The sequence below is a fragment of the Podarcis bocagei genome (assembly GCF_964188305.1).
Source record: "Podarcis bocagei genome assembly, chromosome: 9".
NCBI classification, from domain to species: Eukaryota; Metazoa; Chordata; class Lepidosauria; order Squamata; family Lacertidae; genus Podarcis; species Podarcis bocagei.
Window position 1 is genome coordinate 34137078 of NC_138134.1, and position 19621 is coordinate 34156698.

General features: G+C 41.5%; 2 protein-coding genes across 9 annotated transcripts in view; one reads left to right on the forward strand and one right to left on the reverse strand.

Moving 5' to 3' along the window:
• Window positions 1-291: 291 nt before the first annotated feature.
• Window positions 292-10570, forward strand: HPF1 (histone PARylation factor 1). Its single transcript, XM_081208999.1, has 9 exons — window positions 292-450; window positions 1201-1363; window positions 2137-2326; window positions 3827-3925; window positions 5731-5881; window positions 7108-7195; window positions 7707-7879; window positions 8068-8201; window positions 10461-10570. The coding sequence occupies exons 1-8, from the start codon at window positions 325-327 to the stop codon at window positions 8197-8199; spliced, it is 1122 nt and encodes a 373-aa protein (XP_081065125.1). The 5' UTR covers window positions 292-324; the 3' UTR covers window positions 8200-8201; window positions 10461-10570.
• A 1360-nt stretch (window positions 10571-11930) lies between these two features.
• The window catches only part of CLCN3 (chloride voltage-gated channel 3), a 46657-nt gene continuing 38966 nt past the window's right edge, over window positions 11931-19621 (reverse strand). For 5 of the 8 annotated variants that reach the window (XM_081208798.1, XM_081208797.1, XM_081208800.1 and 2 more), the window contains 2 exons: window positions 17210-17285; window positions 11931-15786 (listed from right to left, as the gene is read on the reverse strand). In XM_081208798.1, coding sequence (XP_081064924.1) covers window positions 15628-15786; window positions 17210-17285 — 235 coding nt within the window. In that variant the 3' untranslated portion in view covers window positions 11931-15627. The remainder of the gene's footprint in view (window positions 15787-17209; window positions 17286-19621) is intronic. The other 3 variants (XM_081208802.1, XM_081208801.1, XM_081208804.1) reach the window with 1 other exon arrangement.

A 19621-nucleotide genomic window follows, 5' to 3' on the forward strand; every position in this document is an offset into this window, starting at 1 on the left:
CAAGTGCCGAACTGCAGCCCCCGTTCCTCATTGCCGTATCCGAGAGTTGACCGGGCTCGCGCGCCTCTTGCAAAAAAAAATAAAAAAAAAATACCCCAAGCTCGCCTTGCAGCTGCTTCTGCCGCAATGGACGTGTGTGCGGAAGAAAGGATGAAAGGAAGGAGCCACGCGAGGGGTGGGGGCAACCCTCCCGAATGCAGGTGAATTTACACTCAGTCTCGCGCAGCAAAGGGAGGGGGAGAACCTCCGCGCGCGCGGCGCTTAAATTCTCCCCCGCCTCCCGCCACCCCCGCGCCCTTCGGCAGACCCAGAGGCCTTTGCGCGATGACGTCACGGGGCCGGGGCCTCGAGAAGCCTCACGGCGGCAAACGGCGGGATGTTGCGGCGTCGGGCGGCGAAATGACTGGAGGCGGGAAGAGGAGACCCGGAGCGGCGGCTGCGCAGGAGCAGGTCGGTCGACAGGCCCGATAGACGCGCACATAACGCGGGAGAACCGGGTGGCGGCGCCGGCGGGGACCAGCCTCCTTTGTGCCGCCCGGCTCCTCTTCCAGGCGGGGCGGGTTTCGCTCCGCGACAAGGAGCGCGTCTCCCTCCCTGAGGCGCCTCAGGAGGCGACGGGGGCGGGAGGTGTCTCCGGGCGCCCCCCTCAGCGCCTTCCGCTGAGCCTGGCAGAGATGGGGACCCCCGCCCAGGGATGCCCCTAGAAGAGCCTCCAGGTTCGGTCCCTGTATGGGACAGCTGCTTATTCCTGCACTGCAGGGGGTTGGACTAGATGATGCTCAGGGTCCCTTCCAGCTCCACAATTCTATGCATAGCTGTCAACGTTTCCCTTTTTTTTTAAGGGAAATTCGCTTATTCCGAATAGGATTCCTCGCAAGAAAAGGGAAAAGTTGACAGCTATTATTCTATGGGAGGTCAAAACACCAAGCTCTGGATTCAGATCCCCTTCCTCTTAGGCCCCTTCCTTCCCAATCCTCCAGTGCGCTCCTAATAATATTAATAATATTTATACCCCGCCCATCTGGCTGGGTTTCCCCAGCCACTCTGGGCAGCTCCCAACAAAATAATTAAAATAAAACACATCAAATAGTTAAAATAAAACATCAAACATAAAAAACTTCCTAAAGCATGAGAGTGTGAGCTTGCTTCTTCCCAGGCTGGCTGTGCGATTAAAATTGATCTGCTGTCCACTGGTACTAGTGTGAAAAGGGGAAGGAGGTCAAGAAGAGGCGGTGCTCTGGTGAAGCAGACGTCCCTGGCCATGTACGCCAAGAGGTGGAAAGCTGCTACCGGCTCCAGATGCCCGAAGACTTCTATTGTTTCTGGAAGTTTTGTGAGGAGCTGGATCCTGACAAGCCATGTGGTGGGTTCCGGAAACCCGATTTTTCTGTGTTGTTGTTGTTTTAAATAGCATCTTTGGTGATAAGACGGTTTGGCAACAAAAGCAAAAAGAGAAGTTCTCACATTTCCTCTTTGCTTGGATTTAAAAGTCAAATCCAGTGCCCCAATTACAGTGAACTTTTTTTTTTTACCCTAGTCTACAAACTGTTTCCCCAGACATACACCTATGTAAAATGTCACACTTTCCCATGAACCTTCCAGTGTTGGCGCAGGTCATGGACATTGTTATTGTCCTCACTTTAGTGTTCTGATCCTAAAAGCACAAGATGGAACTCTTGATTTTAGTGGGACATATTTCTGTGTTATTTGTTTAGGATTGGACTGTGATGAGAAGATATTATAGCAACCAACAATTGTACACATAGGCCAAGCATTAAAAGTTTTTGTCTCCGCCTAGAGTTTGAGCTAGAAAGTCTTTATTCCTCTCCCCTTCCCTTCCCTTCATTTTATTTATTTATTTATTTATTTAGGAAACATTATTTAGGATTAGAAATGTGTACTGTGCATGCATCTCTTCTATAGGTAGATGGAACATCAATTTATTGACCTGAGAAGGGAGAAATGCACCTCAATTACAGTTGCATTAATATGGGGCAAAGAAGAGCTTCTTTAAATAAAGTCATTTTAAAAGTTAAATGGGGCTTTTCTGGCTTAGATCTTTCTCCAGGAGCATAAAACAGCATATTTTATGCTTTTGTGCTATTTTTAAAATGAATTTTTAAATACATTTCATAGATGCACTTAAATCAAGCATTGGACTTCAGCTAGTTGGGCCATATGACATTCTTGCTGGAAAACATAAAAAGACAAATAGACCAGCGGATGTGAACTTCAATCTTCACTGGAGGTTTTTTTATGATCCTCCTGAATTCCAGACTATCCTTACTGGAGACAGCAAAATGCAGTATCATATGGGATATTTTAGGTAAGTAATGTATCTACCTTGGAAAAAGATTTTACTTATTCTAGCACTTCTATTCCTGTCATTGCCTTAAAACATACATTAGGCACTGCTGATTATTACTTTCAAGTAGCTCTACCCAGAATAGGATATGAGGCCAAGGACCAATTCCAGCACAGTGTGTGGCCATTTTAATTATATTCTTTCACCCGTATGTGTCTACAGGTGGAAAAGTGATATCAGAATGTGTTGTCCATATAATTGGGCAGGGGAGGCAGTTCCCTATAAATATTGCATCTAGCAATCTTGTCTGCATAGGCTGTTTCCATATTCATTTTCTATGCAAAGTTTCACTGAATGTTTTCAGAAGCTCTCATGTTCATGCCAAATTTTGTAATCGGCCTGTAGTCTCATGTTGGCATGCAAAAGCATCCCATAGGACAAGGAAGGGAAGTCTTATAATTTCTTTATTTCCTTCTGAGGAAACTGATTAGTTCAGTGAAACGAGTTTTGTAGCCGGCATCTCGTAAAGTCTTTGTTTAATTCTAGTTTATTTTTTGATTATTGGTATTCTATAATCGATTACTTCTCGTTTCAGGGATTTTCACAGTATTTTTTTTGTTTTTGTTTCTGTAGTCTCATATTGGCATACAAAAACATCCCATAGGAGAAGGAAGGGAAGTCTTTAATGTTTGATGTTTTATTGTGTTTTTAATATCCTGTTGGGAGCCACCCAGAGTGGCTGGGGAGGCCCAGACAGATGGGTGGAGTATAAATGAATTATTATTATTATTATTATTATTATTATTATTATTATTATTATTATCTGTGAACTGTTTATATGGAACTTTGGGAACTTATTCATACTAAAGAAATAAATTTATCCAGCAGGTGGCTCCATACATTAATTTAGGCAAATGAAAACCACCTGAGAAATCTTACTTACTTGCTGATTAATTTTTATGGCAAGCATAGGCAGGAAGGCCATTTTCAACCTGAAAGTTTGAATTCTTGATTTACTGTTTAAATTGGATAAGTGTGTTTAACCCACCCAGTAAGTGTGTTTAGGGTCCTAGGCGTAATCTATATACTGTTTAATTTCAGTATACAGATTTAAGGCTAGGATCCTAAACACACTTATTGGGGAGTAAGAACCATTGAACACAGTAGGATTTACAAGTATAGGGTTGCAGCATGAACATGCTAAACATGCTAAAAATATTGTCAATTTTTGAAGTTTTTTTAAAAATTCAGTACACTTTTAAAGCCTATTCTAATATGTTTCTGCCTTGACTGGGTCACAGCAGTCGAAAATCTTAAGTATAAGTTATGAAGAAATTAAATTTCCTACTCACAGAGTGAAAATTTGAGAGGCTATTGAACAATCCTCAGAGAAACATAAGAACTCATGGTATCACTTTTTAAAATACTATTTTTGGTTGGGAACAATCTGGATTCTCTTTGTAACACCACAGAGAATACTGTAATATGTTTAACTTCAGGACATTGTATGTGAATTTTTAGGGATATGCCGGATGAACTGCCTGTGTGGGTTGGTGAAAATGAAGCCAAGAAGGGCTGCACAATTTCTCAAGTTGGTGACAATGTATTTGCTGCTGTAAAGTAAGATTTAATACTTTCAACTCCTGGATTAAAAGCAAACATGAATCTGGACCAAATTAGATGAGACAGGAGAGCAATTTCTATGTTTATGCTGGTTGTTTTTTAAAAACTGAAATGTAGTTGCAGGGCAAGTGCAAATTTGACTGGAGCAGTGTTTGTATATGTTCAGATATTTACCCACAAGCCATTTCCCAATAAAACTTGCACCACAGCTATTTTCTTCATGGAACGGAAAAGGTACCTATTTACTTGGATCCGTCTAAAGTGCCTCTTGCCCTCCTGAACAAATTCTCCTGCATTTGCCACAAGACTAGTATGGGGTGCAATATATCCTAGCTACTGTATCATAAGCTTTGGTATACCTACTTGTCCTCCGGAAGCTCCATTTCAGTTTTTGTAAAAAAATGGCGGGAGGCCAATCACATGGCTTACCTAGTTTGGTTCATAGAATTTCTAATTTGGGCACTCCAGTGACATTTAGTGTGCGAACCTACACATTCTTTCTTAGGGAATGAGTCACAATGATACAATGAGGCTTACTTATGACTAGATACAGTATCTTGTATCTGTTAGTTACTTGCCAGTTGCTCTTGTATAGCTGTTTCAGCTTTTGTGAACATTACACTTGATTTTTTTCCTGATTATTGTAAGCTAGCAAAATTTCCTAAACACTTTAAAAAGCAAGAAGGTAATTCCTATCAAAGTTTTCTATATACCCTGTATATATTGTTCATATTATGATTCTTAGCAGTCTAGGACGGGTGGTGGTGGGAAATAACATAGCCGTCATTTATAGCCAAGTTTCTGCTTCAACAGCAATATTTGAGGCTGCCTTTGAGTTATCAAGTCATTACTCTTCGTAAACACTTTATGCATTTCCAATTGTTAGCTCAGAAATACTTTCAGCCATCCAGTTCAGTAGTTTTATTGAAAATTATGCATAATAAAGGGGTTGATTAATGTACTATGACCTGTTCAGTTTGCACATATTGAATGTGTTTTTCTTTTTGACTAAAATAAAACGGAAGCAAAATTGTAAACTTAGTTAAAAAGCCAGTAGCTAAACAATACTGAAATCAAGATTCCCCATGCAGCTGTTGTTTTTGTCTGTTTCTCGAGTTGAGACAACTTGCTTGTTGAAACTTCTACCTTGGGTGACAGTACAAAACAACACCTAGTCTATTGAATAATCCATATTCTGGCACATCGACTGAAAGGGCTGATTGTGGGACTATTTTGATGTGATCTTTGTACATTGATACTACTTTTAAAAGTGATCATGTGAGCATTTCCACATGAAGTAATTACGTGGTGGCTAGTAATCCATAAGTACAGCTGTTTAATCAGTGAGCAAGACTTAATAAAATCTTTTGGGAGAGGTTATAGTCTCACTTAATTGCTGCTTCCCCATGGAGGCACTTGTGATCATTTCAAAAGCCTGTCTCTCAGCACCAAGCCTGACTCCAAAGTAGTCCTTTGGAATATTTACAGCTAAAGTTAGTTAAAAGTCATAGTTAAACATTCATTCATTCATTCATTCATTCATTACTGTGTTTTGTTTTGCTTTGCTGATTAAATCCATGCTAGATTCTTTGGAAGACTTAAGAAAACTTTCCATGCTTTTATCATTCTAGAGCAGGGCTGGGGAACCTGAGGACCTCCAGATGTTGTTGGACTCCAACTCCCTTCATCCCTCATAATCAACCTAAGCTAATGGAGTCCCAACAACATGTCCCAGGTTCCCCATTCCTGTTACAAAGAAAAGTGGATGATACATGTAACACAAAGTTTTCTTTTTGTTTCAGATTACTTTTGTCCAAAAGGCTTAAGGAATTGACGGACAAAAAGAAAATCAGCATTCTGAAAGATATAGATGAAAAACTAACCAAAACAGCAAAAGAACTTGGTTACTCGCTTGAGCAAAAAACCATGAAGATGAAACAGAGAGACAAGAAAGTATGGCTTGATTTCTTTCTAGATTAATAAAGAACTCTAATGTATAGGCCCGTTCCTTTTTTTTTTTCCTGCTCAAGGCCAGCTTGTGTTAATTTTCTATAAGTTTACAAGGTAACTTATCCTAGGAAATAAATTCTCAATATTTTAATCACCTTTTTACTATGAGAAAATGTTGAGTTGCTTTACATATGCTTAAAGTTTGATTGTTGTTGAAAGGTATAAATACGAAGCATTGCTTGGATGTAGGTATTTTTAAAGTTTTAGGAGCCATAATAAATTATGTTCAGAGCATAGAAACATATTCTTAATGGCATCTGACAGCAATGCCTTTTATATAAATTACAGCATCAACACTCTCTTCATGGCAAAACATGAGATCACCACTAATGTATACTTTAAAGATCCAAATAACTTAAATAACAGAACAAGCAGAAAAATATGGAGGACATAGATGGGAGTATCTCAACCCAGAAACCAAACAAATCAGGAATGACATAGATTAAGACTTAATTCTAAAACATGGATTTAGAATATCAGACATGTTTGTCCAAATATGTTAACTGTAACTAAACTACGTTCACCAGCTATAGGCTATAGATGGAAAAGTGTTACCTAAGCAACCAGAATACCAGTTACTTGTGCAACAGTCTATGTTTTGGAATGACAGGTGCAAATTCTGTTCATATTGAACTATGAATTTTCAGAACATTTCTATCTTTAAAAACCTTAAATTTAATTTGGGAAAGACAGGAGCAAGTTATAAATTCCCCTTCCCCCCAGATAATCAGGAAACAGCTGAACAGCCTCAGAGAGGGGATTCCTTGAGAAACAGCCAATTCAAAACATTGCAGGTGCCTTGTGGTGGTAACCTCCAATGGAACTGGCTTCTCTGTCTTTTCCCAATGGAATCACCACTTCAAGAGGAAGGAGGTGGAGCACTGTTTTCAATGGATTGTCTTAGTGCTCCAGAAGATTACATGGATGAGCAGCAAGGAACACTGAGCAATGCTCTATAATCATTGCTGTCGCACAAAAAGGTAGGGAGCTGTCTACTTGGTACAAAAGGTTTTAAAGGCTGGTTAATAATTCAATTAAATGTAAATACTTCTAGAAAAATAGCAAGTCTTTGAATAGATGCAGAATTAATATTTTAATTCAGATGTGGTTCCGTGTAGTTTGACAGGCCTAGGCTTAAATGTATTTGTCTCTTTCTCTTTTCAATACAGGTAGTAACCAAGACATTTCATGGAGCTGGTCTGGTTGTCCCCATAGATAAGAATGATGTTGGGTACAGAGAGCTTCCTGAAACAAATGGTAACTTAATTCTAGTGTTTCTGTTCTTAGAAAAAGAAAATTGAATTTTGCTATTAGTAAGAGTGCATTTAGATACTGAAGTCTTGAAAGAAAAATGAATATTTATACGTTAGGTTGAATCCAGACTTTTGCTCCTAGTAGCAGGAGTATTCCCTGACTGTAATTCCACCCATGAGATGCTCCCGCTTGAAGTAGGGAAAGGTCAATTTTGCTGGTTCTCCTCTCCTTGGGTGACCTTATAGAACAACGTGAGAGGTCATGGCAAGGGCTGCAGGGAGGGGAAACTGGCAAAAATTTGCTTAACAACCCCTTTCACCAGTGGGAGTGTCAGAGTCTTAATTCCATAGCTGTAGTGATCACTAATGAGCAACCTGTCTGCCCTTACTGATATTCTTATTGAGAAATCTCTGTTATTCTGAGGAATCCTAGGCAACATACAGTAAAACAGACAAAACTGAATGATAAAGGAAACTTGTTCCAATTTAGTTCTCATGTGAACTTTCCTCTGCAGCTGGTCTCAAAAGAATCTGTAAAGCCGTTGTAGATGCTCCCAATGATGACCAGAGACTGAAAGCCTTTGCCCCTATTCAGGAAATGCTAACTTTTGTTCAGTTTGCTAATGATGAATGTGACTATGGAATGGGATATGAACTGGGAATAGACCTCTTCTGCTATGGGTCACATGTAAGTAAAATAATTTTCTCTGCAGAAACTCATTCATTTTGTGAATGAACAGAAAGAACAAATGAGCTCAACCAAGCAGCTCATGAAACTAACTATACAGGAAGCTGAGGAAATGTTTGACATGAAAAACAGTATGAGTGTGTAATATCAATTTCAGTGAGATAATGCGTTCTTTTAATCTTTTCTAGTATTTTCACAAGATTGTTGGCCAGCTGCTGCCTCTTGCTTACAACTTGCTGAAGAGGAATCTGTTTGCAGAAATCATTGAAGCTCATTTAGCTAATAGGAAAGAAGAGAATGTAGACCAGCTTGCAGCATGAAATACAGTAGTGCCCCGCAAGACGAACGCCTCGCAAGACAAAAAACTCGCTAGACGAAAGGTTTTTTCGTCCGCGATTTGCCTCGCAAGACGAATTCCCCTATGGGCTTGCTTCGCAAAACGAAGCTTGCCCCTGGGACAGCGGGTCTTCTCTTTTGAAGCAAGGGGCTGCGGGGAGATAGCGATCTCCCTGCAGCCCCTTGCTGCAAAAGACGTCCGGGGGAAGCGGGGAAGCGAAGCGCTTCGCTTCCCCGCTTCCCCCGGACCTCTTCTGAAGCAAGGGGATGGGGGGAGATAGCGATCTCCCTTCAGCCCCTTGCTGCAAAAGACGTCGGGGGAAGCGGGGAAGCGAAGCGCTTCGCTTCCCCGCTTCCCCCGGACCTCTTCTGAAGCAAGGGGATGGGGGGAGATAGCGATCTCCCTGCAGCCCCTTGCTGCAAAAGACGTCGGGGGAAGCGGGGAAGCGAAGCGCTTCGCTTCCCCGCTTCCCCCGGACCTCTTCTGAAGCAAGGGGATGGGGGGAGATAGCGATCTCCCTGCAGCCCCTTGCTGCAAAAGACGTCGGGGGAAGCGGGGAAGCGAAGCGCTTCGCTTCCCCGCTTCCCCCGGACCTCTTCTGAAGCAAGGGGATGGGGGGAGATAGCGATCTCCCTGCAGCCCCTTGCTGCAAAAGACGTCCGGGGGAAGCGGGGAAGCGAAGCGCTTCGCTTCCCCGCTTCCCCCGGACCTCTTCTGAAGCAAGGGGATGGGGGGAGATAGCGATCTCCCTTCAGCCCCTTGCTGCAAAAGACGTCGGGGGAAGCGGGGAAGCGAAGCGCTTCGCTTCCCCGCTTCCCCCGGACCTCTTCTGAAGCAAGGGGATGGGGGGAGATAGCGATCTCCCTGCAGCCCCTTGCTGCAAAAGACGTCGGGGGAAGCGGGGAAGCGAAGCGCTTCGCTTCCCCGCTTCCCCCGGACCTCTTCTGAAGCAAGGGGATGGGGGGAGATAGCGATCTCCCTGCAGCCCCTTGCTGCAAAAGACGTCGGGGGAAGCGGGGAAGCGAAGCGCTTCGCTTCCCCGCTTCCCCCGGACCTCTTCTGAAGCAAGGGGATGGGGGGAGATAGCGATCTCCCTGCAGCCCCTTGCTGCAAAAGACGTCGGGGGAAGCGGGGAAGCGAAGCGCTTCGCTTCCCCGCTTCCCCCGACCTCTTCTGAAGCAAGGGGATGGGGGAGATAGCGATCTCCCCCCAGCCCCTTGCTTCAGAAGAGGTCCGGGGGAAGCGGGAAGCGAAGCGCTTCGCTTCCCCGCTTCCCCCTGACGTCTTTTGCAGCTGTTCCGAAGTGGGGCGGGGGGCGGGGTCACCTGCCCCAGCCGCTCCACTTCGGAAAGCTGTTCCAGGAACAGCTCCATAGGAACCTCCATAGGCGCCCGTCACCTCTCCAGCCAGGAGAGCGCGCGCGGGGCTAAACCAGCCCCCCGCGACCCTCTCCCAGCTGGAGAAGTGACGCGCGCCTATGGCAGGAGCCTCCATAGGCGCCCGTCACCTCTCCAGCCAGGAGAGCGCGCGCGGGGCTAAACCAGCCCCCCGCGACCCTCTCCCAGCTGGAGTTGTGACGCGCGCATATGGCAGGAACCTCCATAGGCGCCCGTCACCTCTCCAGCCGGGAGAACGCGCGCGGGGCTAAAGAAACCATAGCCCCGCAACCCTCTCCCAGCTGGAGTTGTGACGCGCGCATATGGCAGGAACCTCCATAGGCGCCCGTCACCTCTCCAGCCGGGAGAGCGCGCGCGGGGCTAAAGAAACCATAGCCCCGCGACCCTCTCCCAGCTGGAGAAGTGACGCGTGACTATGGCAGCAGCCTCTGAAGGATGCACCGAAGCCTGGCGTGGGGGGCGGCGGAGAGACCTTCTCCCCGCGCCAGCCTTCGGATGGCTGTCCTGAAGACTTGGGGTGGGAGAAGGGTTTTCCTTCCCACCGCCAACATTCAGAATGCTGTTCTGAATGTTGGCGGTGGGGAGGAAAAACCCTCCTCCCACGCAAGCCCCGGGAACAGAGGGAAAGCGCTGCGCGCCTTCCCCTCTGTTCCCGTACCTGTGCTGAAGGCTTGCGGTGGGGAGAAAAGCCCTTCTCCGCACCGCCAGCCTGGCAAGCGGTTTCCCTAGGAACGCATTAATTGATTTTCAATGCATTCCTATGGGAAACCGTGCTTCGCAAGACGAAAAATTCGCTAGACGACAAAAATTGCGGAACGAATTAATTTCGTCTTGCGGGGCACCACTGTAGTGTCATTAAGTGAAGTATTGAGTTGCCTTGTTTCGGGGTATTTTCTTGTTTTTTGGTACTGAACTGGTGTAGTTTCTATGTGAGATAAATAAACTTGTTTTGCTAAAGATTAGCAGCTTATTGACCAGGGTGGGGATCCAAATTATATTTCCACTTTCATTTTGCACTCTGCGTTGCCATACACTGTAATATTATAACATAATGGGTTGCAAACCATGAGGTGGCCTTCTAATGGTAGAAAAGCTGTTTTAAAAAATACAGTGGACTATGAGGAAAATTCTGGGGTGGTGGGAGGTGAAAAACCTACTTTCCATGTTTCCTGAGCAGCAGAGTTTCTACTACCTTCACAGTTACTCCTAGCCCATCTTCAGCAAGTGCAGGTGGGCATGGACCTGCCTTCTGAATAACTTGGTCAGAAGCTATATATGCAATACTAGGCTACTACAGAGGTGACAGCAAACATGCCGTAAAGGCTAGGGATCAATCAAGCCAGTCTTTCAGGAGGAAGAAAACTTACAACAAACCAGGAGTTAGAAATATGTTAAACTTGCTTGCTGCAGACAAGAGAACAAAACCAATTCTATAAACAAAATTCCTGCATTTTCACATTTGATGAAGTATTTACTTAATATGGTTATCCTACTTTTTTAGACAATTACTATCTCGAAGCAACTCATGTCTATTAAAAAAGAAACTCACTGCCATCAGACTTTGGAGCACACACACAGAGGAAGCAAAAAAAGGTAGAGAGAAAAAGTGTTCTTTAGTGCCAGAACAAAGTTGGTGGTGGTTGGTGGTTCTTTTTTCTTTGGCCCTTTATTTACGTTTTATACTCTGCTCTCTTATCCCAAGTGGTTCACAAAAAGTTAAATTTAAAACCAAGTCTCTGTTGAGGCCAAATGAAGGCGGCGAGAAGCTTACACCTACAAAATTGGGGGAAGCCAGGTGTGGGGAGAGATCCAGCCAACAAAACCTCCTCTTCAACAGATGGCAAATGCTACTAAAAGCCATTTTTGGCAGAGCAGCAAGTAAATAATTGTTTAGCATACCTTTCCAACAAACAAAAGTTACTGGTGGCAGATTGTGTAATACTACTCTACTGAATTTCTGTGACATTGTGCTGACTTTGCTTTTGGTCACATTCAAGGTTTTGCCTCATGGTTTTTGTTTTCACCTAAACCCTTTTTATGTGGAAGAAAATGGAGGACAGGAATCTAATACAAAAGGGTAATTTACAATTGATTATTATAGAGCTAGATCAATCTGCAGTTTAGTTCCTCCACTTAAAAAAAGGTGTTTGTGCTCTTTCTGCTCATTCACTAAGCAAATGCAAGAACGGAAAAAGCTGTGTTTTAACATTCTTCCATTCCGGTATGTTTGACAGTACCTCCCAAATCTTCAGATAAATGCATATGTACTTTGTATAGCCAATGAGTAATTAAGTAATGAAAAAAGTCAAAACCAAAATGGTCATACAGAAAAATTTAATACATTTTTATAATGAAATCATCACAGTAATAGGTTTTTTATTTTACTGTAATGATATGCAGCTATATCACACTAGTATAAATAAAAACATTAGGATTAATGTTTAATACAGGTCTAGGAAATATCACAGATTAACAAACTATGCATTCATGAACCAACTGAACTGCTATAAACAAAACAAAGATGGCGATACCCTCAAACACCACATCCTGTTCAACTTGAATAAGGCCCTGCAAATTTTTACATTAGTATATACCCTCTGCTTTTAAGCGCAATGCACAGGCACACTTAGTTCAGTTCCAAAGTCTCTTAATGCACCATGACAAACAAACTCGTCATGTGCTAGTGAGGAAAACTGAGCAGGTAAGAACAGCAAACAGTGCATTAGATCGGCACAGTATAGATGTGAAGGTCTTAACATTTAAGTAAGTGATCTGGGGCATGAATTAGTATCTTTTCACTTCACGCTGCAACAGCTAGTCTGAGGGCACTGAATTTATACCCCCAAAAAACTCGTTAAAGCAAGTAGCTATGTGAAAGTTTCATACTGAACAGGACAGGAGGATTTCAAATTAAAGCATGTTACTTAGCGAAAGTAAGTTTATTTTAGATATACATGATAAGAACCAGGGTGAAAGAGTTTTTACTTTTAAAGAAAGTGTTAGAAACATCATAAGTAGTCTCCTGAACTTTGTCCACACATTAACCAAATTCTGTTCAGTTAACACTGATTTATACAATAAAAGCCTCCAAAGGAACAAGTGTTCCAGTTTAATACCCAGGCAAGTAAACAAAGAAGGTATCATTACTACCAATTTTAAAAAACAATAGCTTGGACCCAAAGTTTCCCTTTCTCTGACAGAGGGCTCCCATCAAAGGCTGGGAATCTTTGGATTCGGCCCAATGTACCGTGCCAAAAAGTATAGCTTTGGCAAAGGTTCAGCTCAGAGTTCAAAGCAAAGCTTCGAAGAATTTCTAAATCACATTGGCCAATTAGGCACTGCAAAGAAATATTAATCTATCGATTTTAAAAGCTACGCCTAAACAATTATTAGTATTTGGACCACTTAGCAAAGCACTTGTTTACAGTTCTTAGTTGCATTCCTACCGACTTCACCAAATTTACTCTGGTATTCCTTTGGAACATGTTTTCCTCAGGCAGATACTCTAGTGTCAAATGATTTGCAAATAAAAAAGAGCTTACTCAGGCAACAGGCCTGAGATACACAAACACACCTGGTGTTACACAAACATATATGCAGTACGTAGGGCACCTGGTTCTTTTTATTAAAAGATGCTTCCCTGGCTACCTTACACATACCTTGTGAATTTTCAGTGTTTCCAAATGGGCTTAGCAAGTGAGGTAGGGGATTACTGGGCAAAGTCAGGCGCTACACTGTGCAAACAGTTTACCACACAGCCCTCAATCATTCTGACAGTTTCATGCTCACCCATAATGCTTGAAAAGCCAATGTAAATGCCCTCGCTATCAGGAGATGTGATGCTCTGGAATGTTCACCTGCCAGTCACATCTCTAAACTGTCCCATTTATGTTTCAGTTTTTTTATGGTCAAAACTCTCAAAGTAACACCTCCCAGTCTTTGGCCTGATTCACACATGATAAACCGAAGTTTGGCTTAACTAGACTGTGCTCCCAGAGCAGCTCACAGCCTGCAGCCTCTTTGCTCCTTCCCAGTCCTTTTTGCTGCTGCGAGCTAAGCCAAACTTTGGCTAAGCACCTCGTGCAACTGGGCCTCATGGTTAAGTTCTCTTCTCACTGACCATGAGCTGCTCCCAAGGCCAACATACTAAGCCAAACGTTGACTTGGCTCACTGAAGCAGCAAAAAGGACCAGGGAGAAAGAGGATGTTGTGCGAACCAGGCTACTGTGGTAGTGATGTTTTGTGTAGAATACAGTGTAGAAATTCCAGATACAAAGGATTGCATATTATTGGTGTCCCACTGCTGAAAGAAGACTCTTTGATCCAGCGGGTGCTTCCATCAGCAGAACAGAGATTGGGGCAAACTTCAGTGATCTCCCTTTCCTCCTACAACCTGCCTCCAGTCGGCTCTGGAGGACAGAAGACCATTAGAACAATGTGGAGAGCGGTGCAGGGGGCTGCAAGATAATGGCCAAGTCATCAAAGAATCGCTTTGATCCCCCTTCCACTGAGGCAAGACTCTGCTGCATCCAAGAGCTTTTTCTCAATTGAGGGACACCAAGTGGATACAACCCAGAAATTGAGACAAAAAATGTTCCAGTAAATTATATCTGTTGTGGATAGGATTTAAACCCGACATAGTTGCAGTAGGAATCAATTGTTACTTGAAAAACTGAATTATCACTTCAGCAGTTATGTTCTAAAGCTATTGAAAATCAAAATCAAAACGATAACAGGTTTATAATTAAAATAATTGTTTTTAAATCCTGCATTATTTACAAATGTTGGGTCCATTATTTCTGCTTTGTTTAAAAACAAACAGTAATTTAAGATTATGGCCATCAATCAAGTGGCAGACTGCATTATAAAGAAATATTAAACACTTCCCCCATTGATAAGCTTTTGCCTAACCCATCTTTGCACATGGAGGTTTCTGAATTACTGTATAAAAAATACATTATAAAGGTAAAATTAACTGTGTCACTGTTAACTAATTTTATTTAGTATATTTTAATTCATAAAAATATAAATAAAATAATGCTCAAATATCAGTGTATATCTAGTGCAAAATATGATTACATTTTTGTAGGAACAGGGAACAAAAAGTGATGGGTCGTAATTCTGAGGCAGGGGAGGAAATCTTCAGTGTTTGAGCATGCAGTTGTTACCAGACACATTTATATAGAATTGTTCTTAATAGATTAGCAGTATTTTCCTTACACCGCTCAACATTGGTATATACCTTAAGTGTTTTTAATACAAAAAAATTGCATAAGCCCAGGTCATGTTATCATCTTGCAACAACATTCTTTTTGAGACAGGTTTTGGCTGTTTAAGCTGCAGCTCAAAAGCTACAGGATTTCAAACATGCTTCATACAAGTTATTTTACCTGCTCAATCTGCTTCTGTTGCAGATCAAAACTGCCATAATAATTTCATGATATACAATCTCTTAAGTTTAAATGGCACAAGAAATACTTCCTTCTTGTGAACAAACTCAGCAGGTCACAGTACATCTCAATATGAGAAACTACTATTTCAGAAGGGCACATCAATTGTAAAGAGGCTCTGTTAGGGCTCAGGAGAGAGAAATAAAAGCTCTTTTGGAATGTAAAGAGGTGATATAAATAACTATGCACTTAATGAGTTAACACAACAATTGTCTGTGGTAAAAAGGGCAAAATCTTCCAGTATTCAAAAGATGGCTCAATTCAAAATGATCCCTCCAGAAACAGGGACTAGTAATCAGTTTCTTCAATGCTAAAGCAGCAGGGTACACAGAATGGAGCCTTCCATCTTCTGACACAACTTTGTTACTGCACTATCATGGCAGATCTAGCAACTTAGAACGCATCCAGTGCAAGATTGCAGAACTTCGCTCCTACCCTCTTTGTTACTGTGAGGACCAACCTTTTTCCAACTCTGCGCTTTTTCCTAAATCAACTCCTGAATTCCAGCGGCATGCTTCCCCAAAAATCCAGCTTTCCTCTTGCATTGCAAAACAATGCCTCATGCTAAAGTGTTGTGCTATTCAACAAATGAACCTCCTCTTCACTTTCCTCTCTCTCCTCTGTTACTGAATTCAGTTGAACATTATTGATGCGGGGTCTTGGTTTGCCGTCTGGGCCATATGACGGAGGATATCTTTTTTTGTTATGATGCCAAGGAGGCGCCTGGAAAGAGACACATAGAAGATGGCTAATTAAATATACGAGCCAGAAGAAATAGCCAAGCTAATTTTATAGCCAAATCCTTTTTGTTGACAGGAACAGAGTGCAGTAAAGCCTGATTTTCTTATTCCAAGAAACACATTTTGTTGCCATCAAGCAACCATCATTTTGTTTAAAACGACAGCAGTACTAAGATACTAAAGAGGGTGGTCACTAAACTGTAACCCGTTTTCAACTTCCAAGTAAAGAAAAGCCAAGCCTGTGCCCGCTAATAGTTATTTTTTTGTTGCTGATTATTATATGCCAACAAAAAAGTAACAAAGGAGAACAAAGAAAAAACAAACGTGTGAATAAGTGATACTGATCCAATTACCAAAAGAAATTATGGTTGAATACAGCTGGACTCAAAATTGCTTGACAGTTCAATTTTGAGGCTCTGTCCAGCATAACCTATTGGTTTGGGTGTCTTCATAAGAGCACTTGCACATATGTTTGAAGAAGAGATGATCACAGATTAATTTATTTCAGGTTCAAATTGAAAAAAAGAAGAAGAAAACATTTAGACCCCCGTTTTTCTTATTAGAAACAGTGCTCTTATGATCCAGGTTTTACTAATTATATACCAAGGAGTGAAGCTGTCCTAAAAAGGTTTATCACAGGAGAGGCAGAAAAAAAAGAATGAGCTTCTAACCTTGTCATTCTGGTTAGTAGTTTTTTGCTGTAACTTTTTTTTTTAAATAGGATGCATGAAACACTTGTGAAGTATTAGAATAAAATGCAAGTTCAATTAGCATGTAAGCAGCCAAACTTGGAATACAGGTTTTAATAGCAACTACTGCAGAGCAGCAACTAGAATCTAAATAGCATAAAATACAGCAAGAAGGACAAATGACAAATTCTATCACTGCTGATGTTAATCAGGAAATAAAGTGCCTTCTAGTAGTCGCTCCACAAAGTGACTGCAACTGGGCAGGAAATAGTTCTAATGCTGAAATATGTCCTAGTTCAGGTGTCAAAGACTACAATGAAGTTTGCAGGCTGATTGGCAGCTCTTGTTAAAAATGAAACCCCCAAACCTACAGAGTTTTGGCACATGCTTATTTTACACAGGTCAACAAAACTTGTCAGAAAACAGATGTACCCTCGAACCTTTGGGAATAGCAGAATTTCTATCATTGAAATCGCTAATCCACTTTCTTGCATAACGTTCACTTTTAATTAACAGTGAATGTTCAGCTCATGTCTTTATTTAGCATGTTTTCCCACAAACGGATTTTGCTCACATTTCAAATTCATAAGGCCTATATACTTGTTTATGGAGGTTTGTTGTTGTTCAGCTAGTATAAGAGAACACTGAACAATTCACAAGTTTCATGCTTCCTGATGTCTAAAGTGTCTAATGAGGAGATCTGATATATCTAATCACCAAGGGTTCGACGTGCTGCTTTAGTTGCTCGAGATGCTCTAATATGTTCTTCTTTGTGATGATCCCCAAGACAATCCTGAAACAGATCATGTTATGCTAATAACTGTGTGTGAAATCAAACAAAAGAGCTCCAGTCATAATGAAAGAAGTTTTGGGGGGGGGGGAGTAAAATGAAAACATGGACTGCAAAAATGCTAATAATGGGAAGGTTAACTGAAAAAGGATTTGAAGGCCACTGCATCGTCTCTCAATGCATATTAATCTTAAGATACAGACACATGTTGAGCACTGACATCTAGATGTTTTACCATTATTACAACCAATCTTTCCACATTTCCTGCCATTATAAATATGAAATGCAAGAACAAGCTTAACTTTTACTCCTATAGATGCACATTTTACCTTCTTAAAAACATCTGATGGTCAAAATATTAAGCCTGCCTCTATTTTAATCACATTAACAGTCCTTAAGGCAGGCACCTAAATGCTAATCCATACTCCCTCTCCCTGAATTCTGCATTTAGAATAAATTAGATCAATATGTTCACATATACTTAGTTTGGGTCTGTTTGTTTAAGCATGAATGGTAGAATGAAAACAGGCAAGAATGGGGAAGACGGGATAAATGTCTTATAAGAATAAAACCAGGGAGTAGCTGAAAACAGCAGATGGACAAGATGTTAAACAGGATGCCAAAAACCCACATTCTGACTCCTGGTAGTCCTACTTAGTTTCTTTCCATTACTTTAGATTTCATCTTTACATTTTTCTTACAGGCCATCAGAACTGGAAGCTTTTTAAAAATATTATTATTAATAATAATAATAAGATTCTTAGCATGCCACATACTGGACCAATACTAAATCCTGCACATATACAACAATTTCCTGGAATATACACAGCCGCGATAAAAAGCAACAGAACAATGAAGATACAAGTGGTATCACCAAAATGCAAAACCAAAAACCCAGAGCTTTCCTTTTCCAAACCGCAAATAATTTTAGAGAAACATCCTAGCGAGCTGCTTTTCAAGGTCATGAAAATTAACAAATCTTTTGTAAACCAGCTTCTTAAAAATTAAAGGGTCATATCGTAGTAGATCAGCTGAAATCAATGGACTTGCTTAATGGACCCAATCTGAATATGACTAACACTGGCTATCATCTAAAATGCTTAGAATTGTGTTGGGGGCATTAAAACTGTTTTACTGTTCCAGCTGCTGTGACCTCTTTCCTAGGAAAGGAGATCGAAATTTCCAGTCTGCATACACGTTTCCTTGCCTGATGCAGTCACATGCAGCAAATATACAAGTCTGCTTAGTGATCTTGATGATTTGGGGGTCTGCCCCAAACTGACAAGTGGAATGAGATCTGGCCACTGTTAAAATTATCAAACGCAAAGTAACATTAACAAGCTGAAGCAAGAAAACAAATACGGACATTACACAGCTGCAGATTAAGCGCAAGTAACTTTTTGCTATCGTGTTCACTTAATAATTCATTAAGAAATATAATAATTTCTACATAGTTAATAACCGCATTGGAAAATGAGGGACTTCCAGTTGTAGCAGCATATTTTGCTACACTTCAGATCCCCTTCTACAGAGGGGGCTTCAGGCCTCATCAATGGTTTTAAGTGTTACAAAAGCATTTTCTAGGAATAGTGTACTCAACCCCATACATACATAGCAGTTAACTTTCAGGATGCAATCCTACTTACCTGGGTGTAAGTCTCACTTAGCCTAAGGAGACTTACTTTTGAGCATAGTGTTGTTAGTTTAATTTGGGCTGAAGGCAAGTATAAATACTCTCCCCTTAAACTCTATTTAAGGCAGCAAATTTAAGTAGTTTATTGCAAGATCACATAGTGATGTCCAGTCTCTGGAGTCAAATATACATTAATAATCTAAAAATATCAGGCGGTATCCAGCATTGGTCATATTCTGGGTAAACTCATTGCCACTGATTTTAATGAGCTTCTCCAGAATATGGATATGACTCATGATATATATAGTTTTAAAGTGGAAATAGTTGTAGTTGTTATTGGTGTTATTTACAGCTTATTAGCATGTGCTTTGCATGCAAAAAGATCAAATTCTATACTCAGCATCTCCATATAGAACTGGGAGAGGGCAATGTCTGAAATCCTGGAGAGCCACAATATTGCAAAATAAACCACACTGAGTTATATCATTAGTCTGATTCAGTATAAGGCCGCTTCCTAGTCATGCACTTGGCATAAGTAATGTCGTATCAGAGGGAAGACATGTAAATGCAACAGAATGGCACCTGTGCTGTAAGCAAGGATTTTCTGTTTCAGTGTTGGGAGGTTCATGGAAGCTGATGTGCAAAGTTTCATAACCCTCCAACACTGATGTCATGCTGCTCACTTGAGTAGGCCACTCCCATTAGC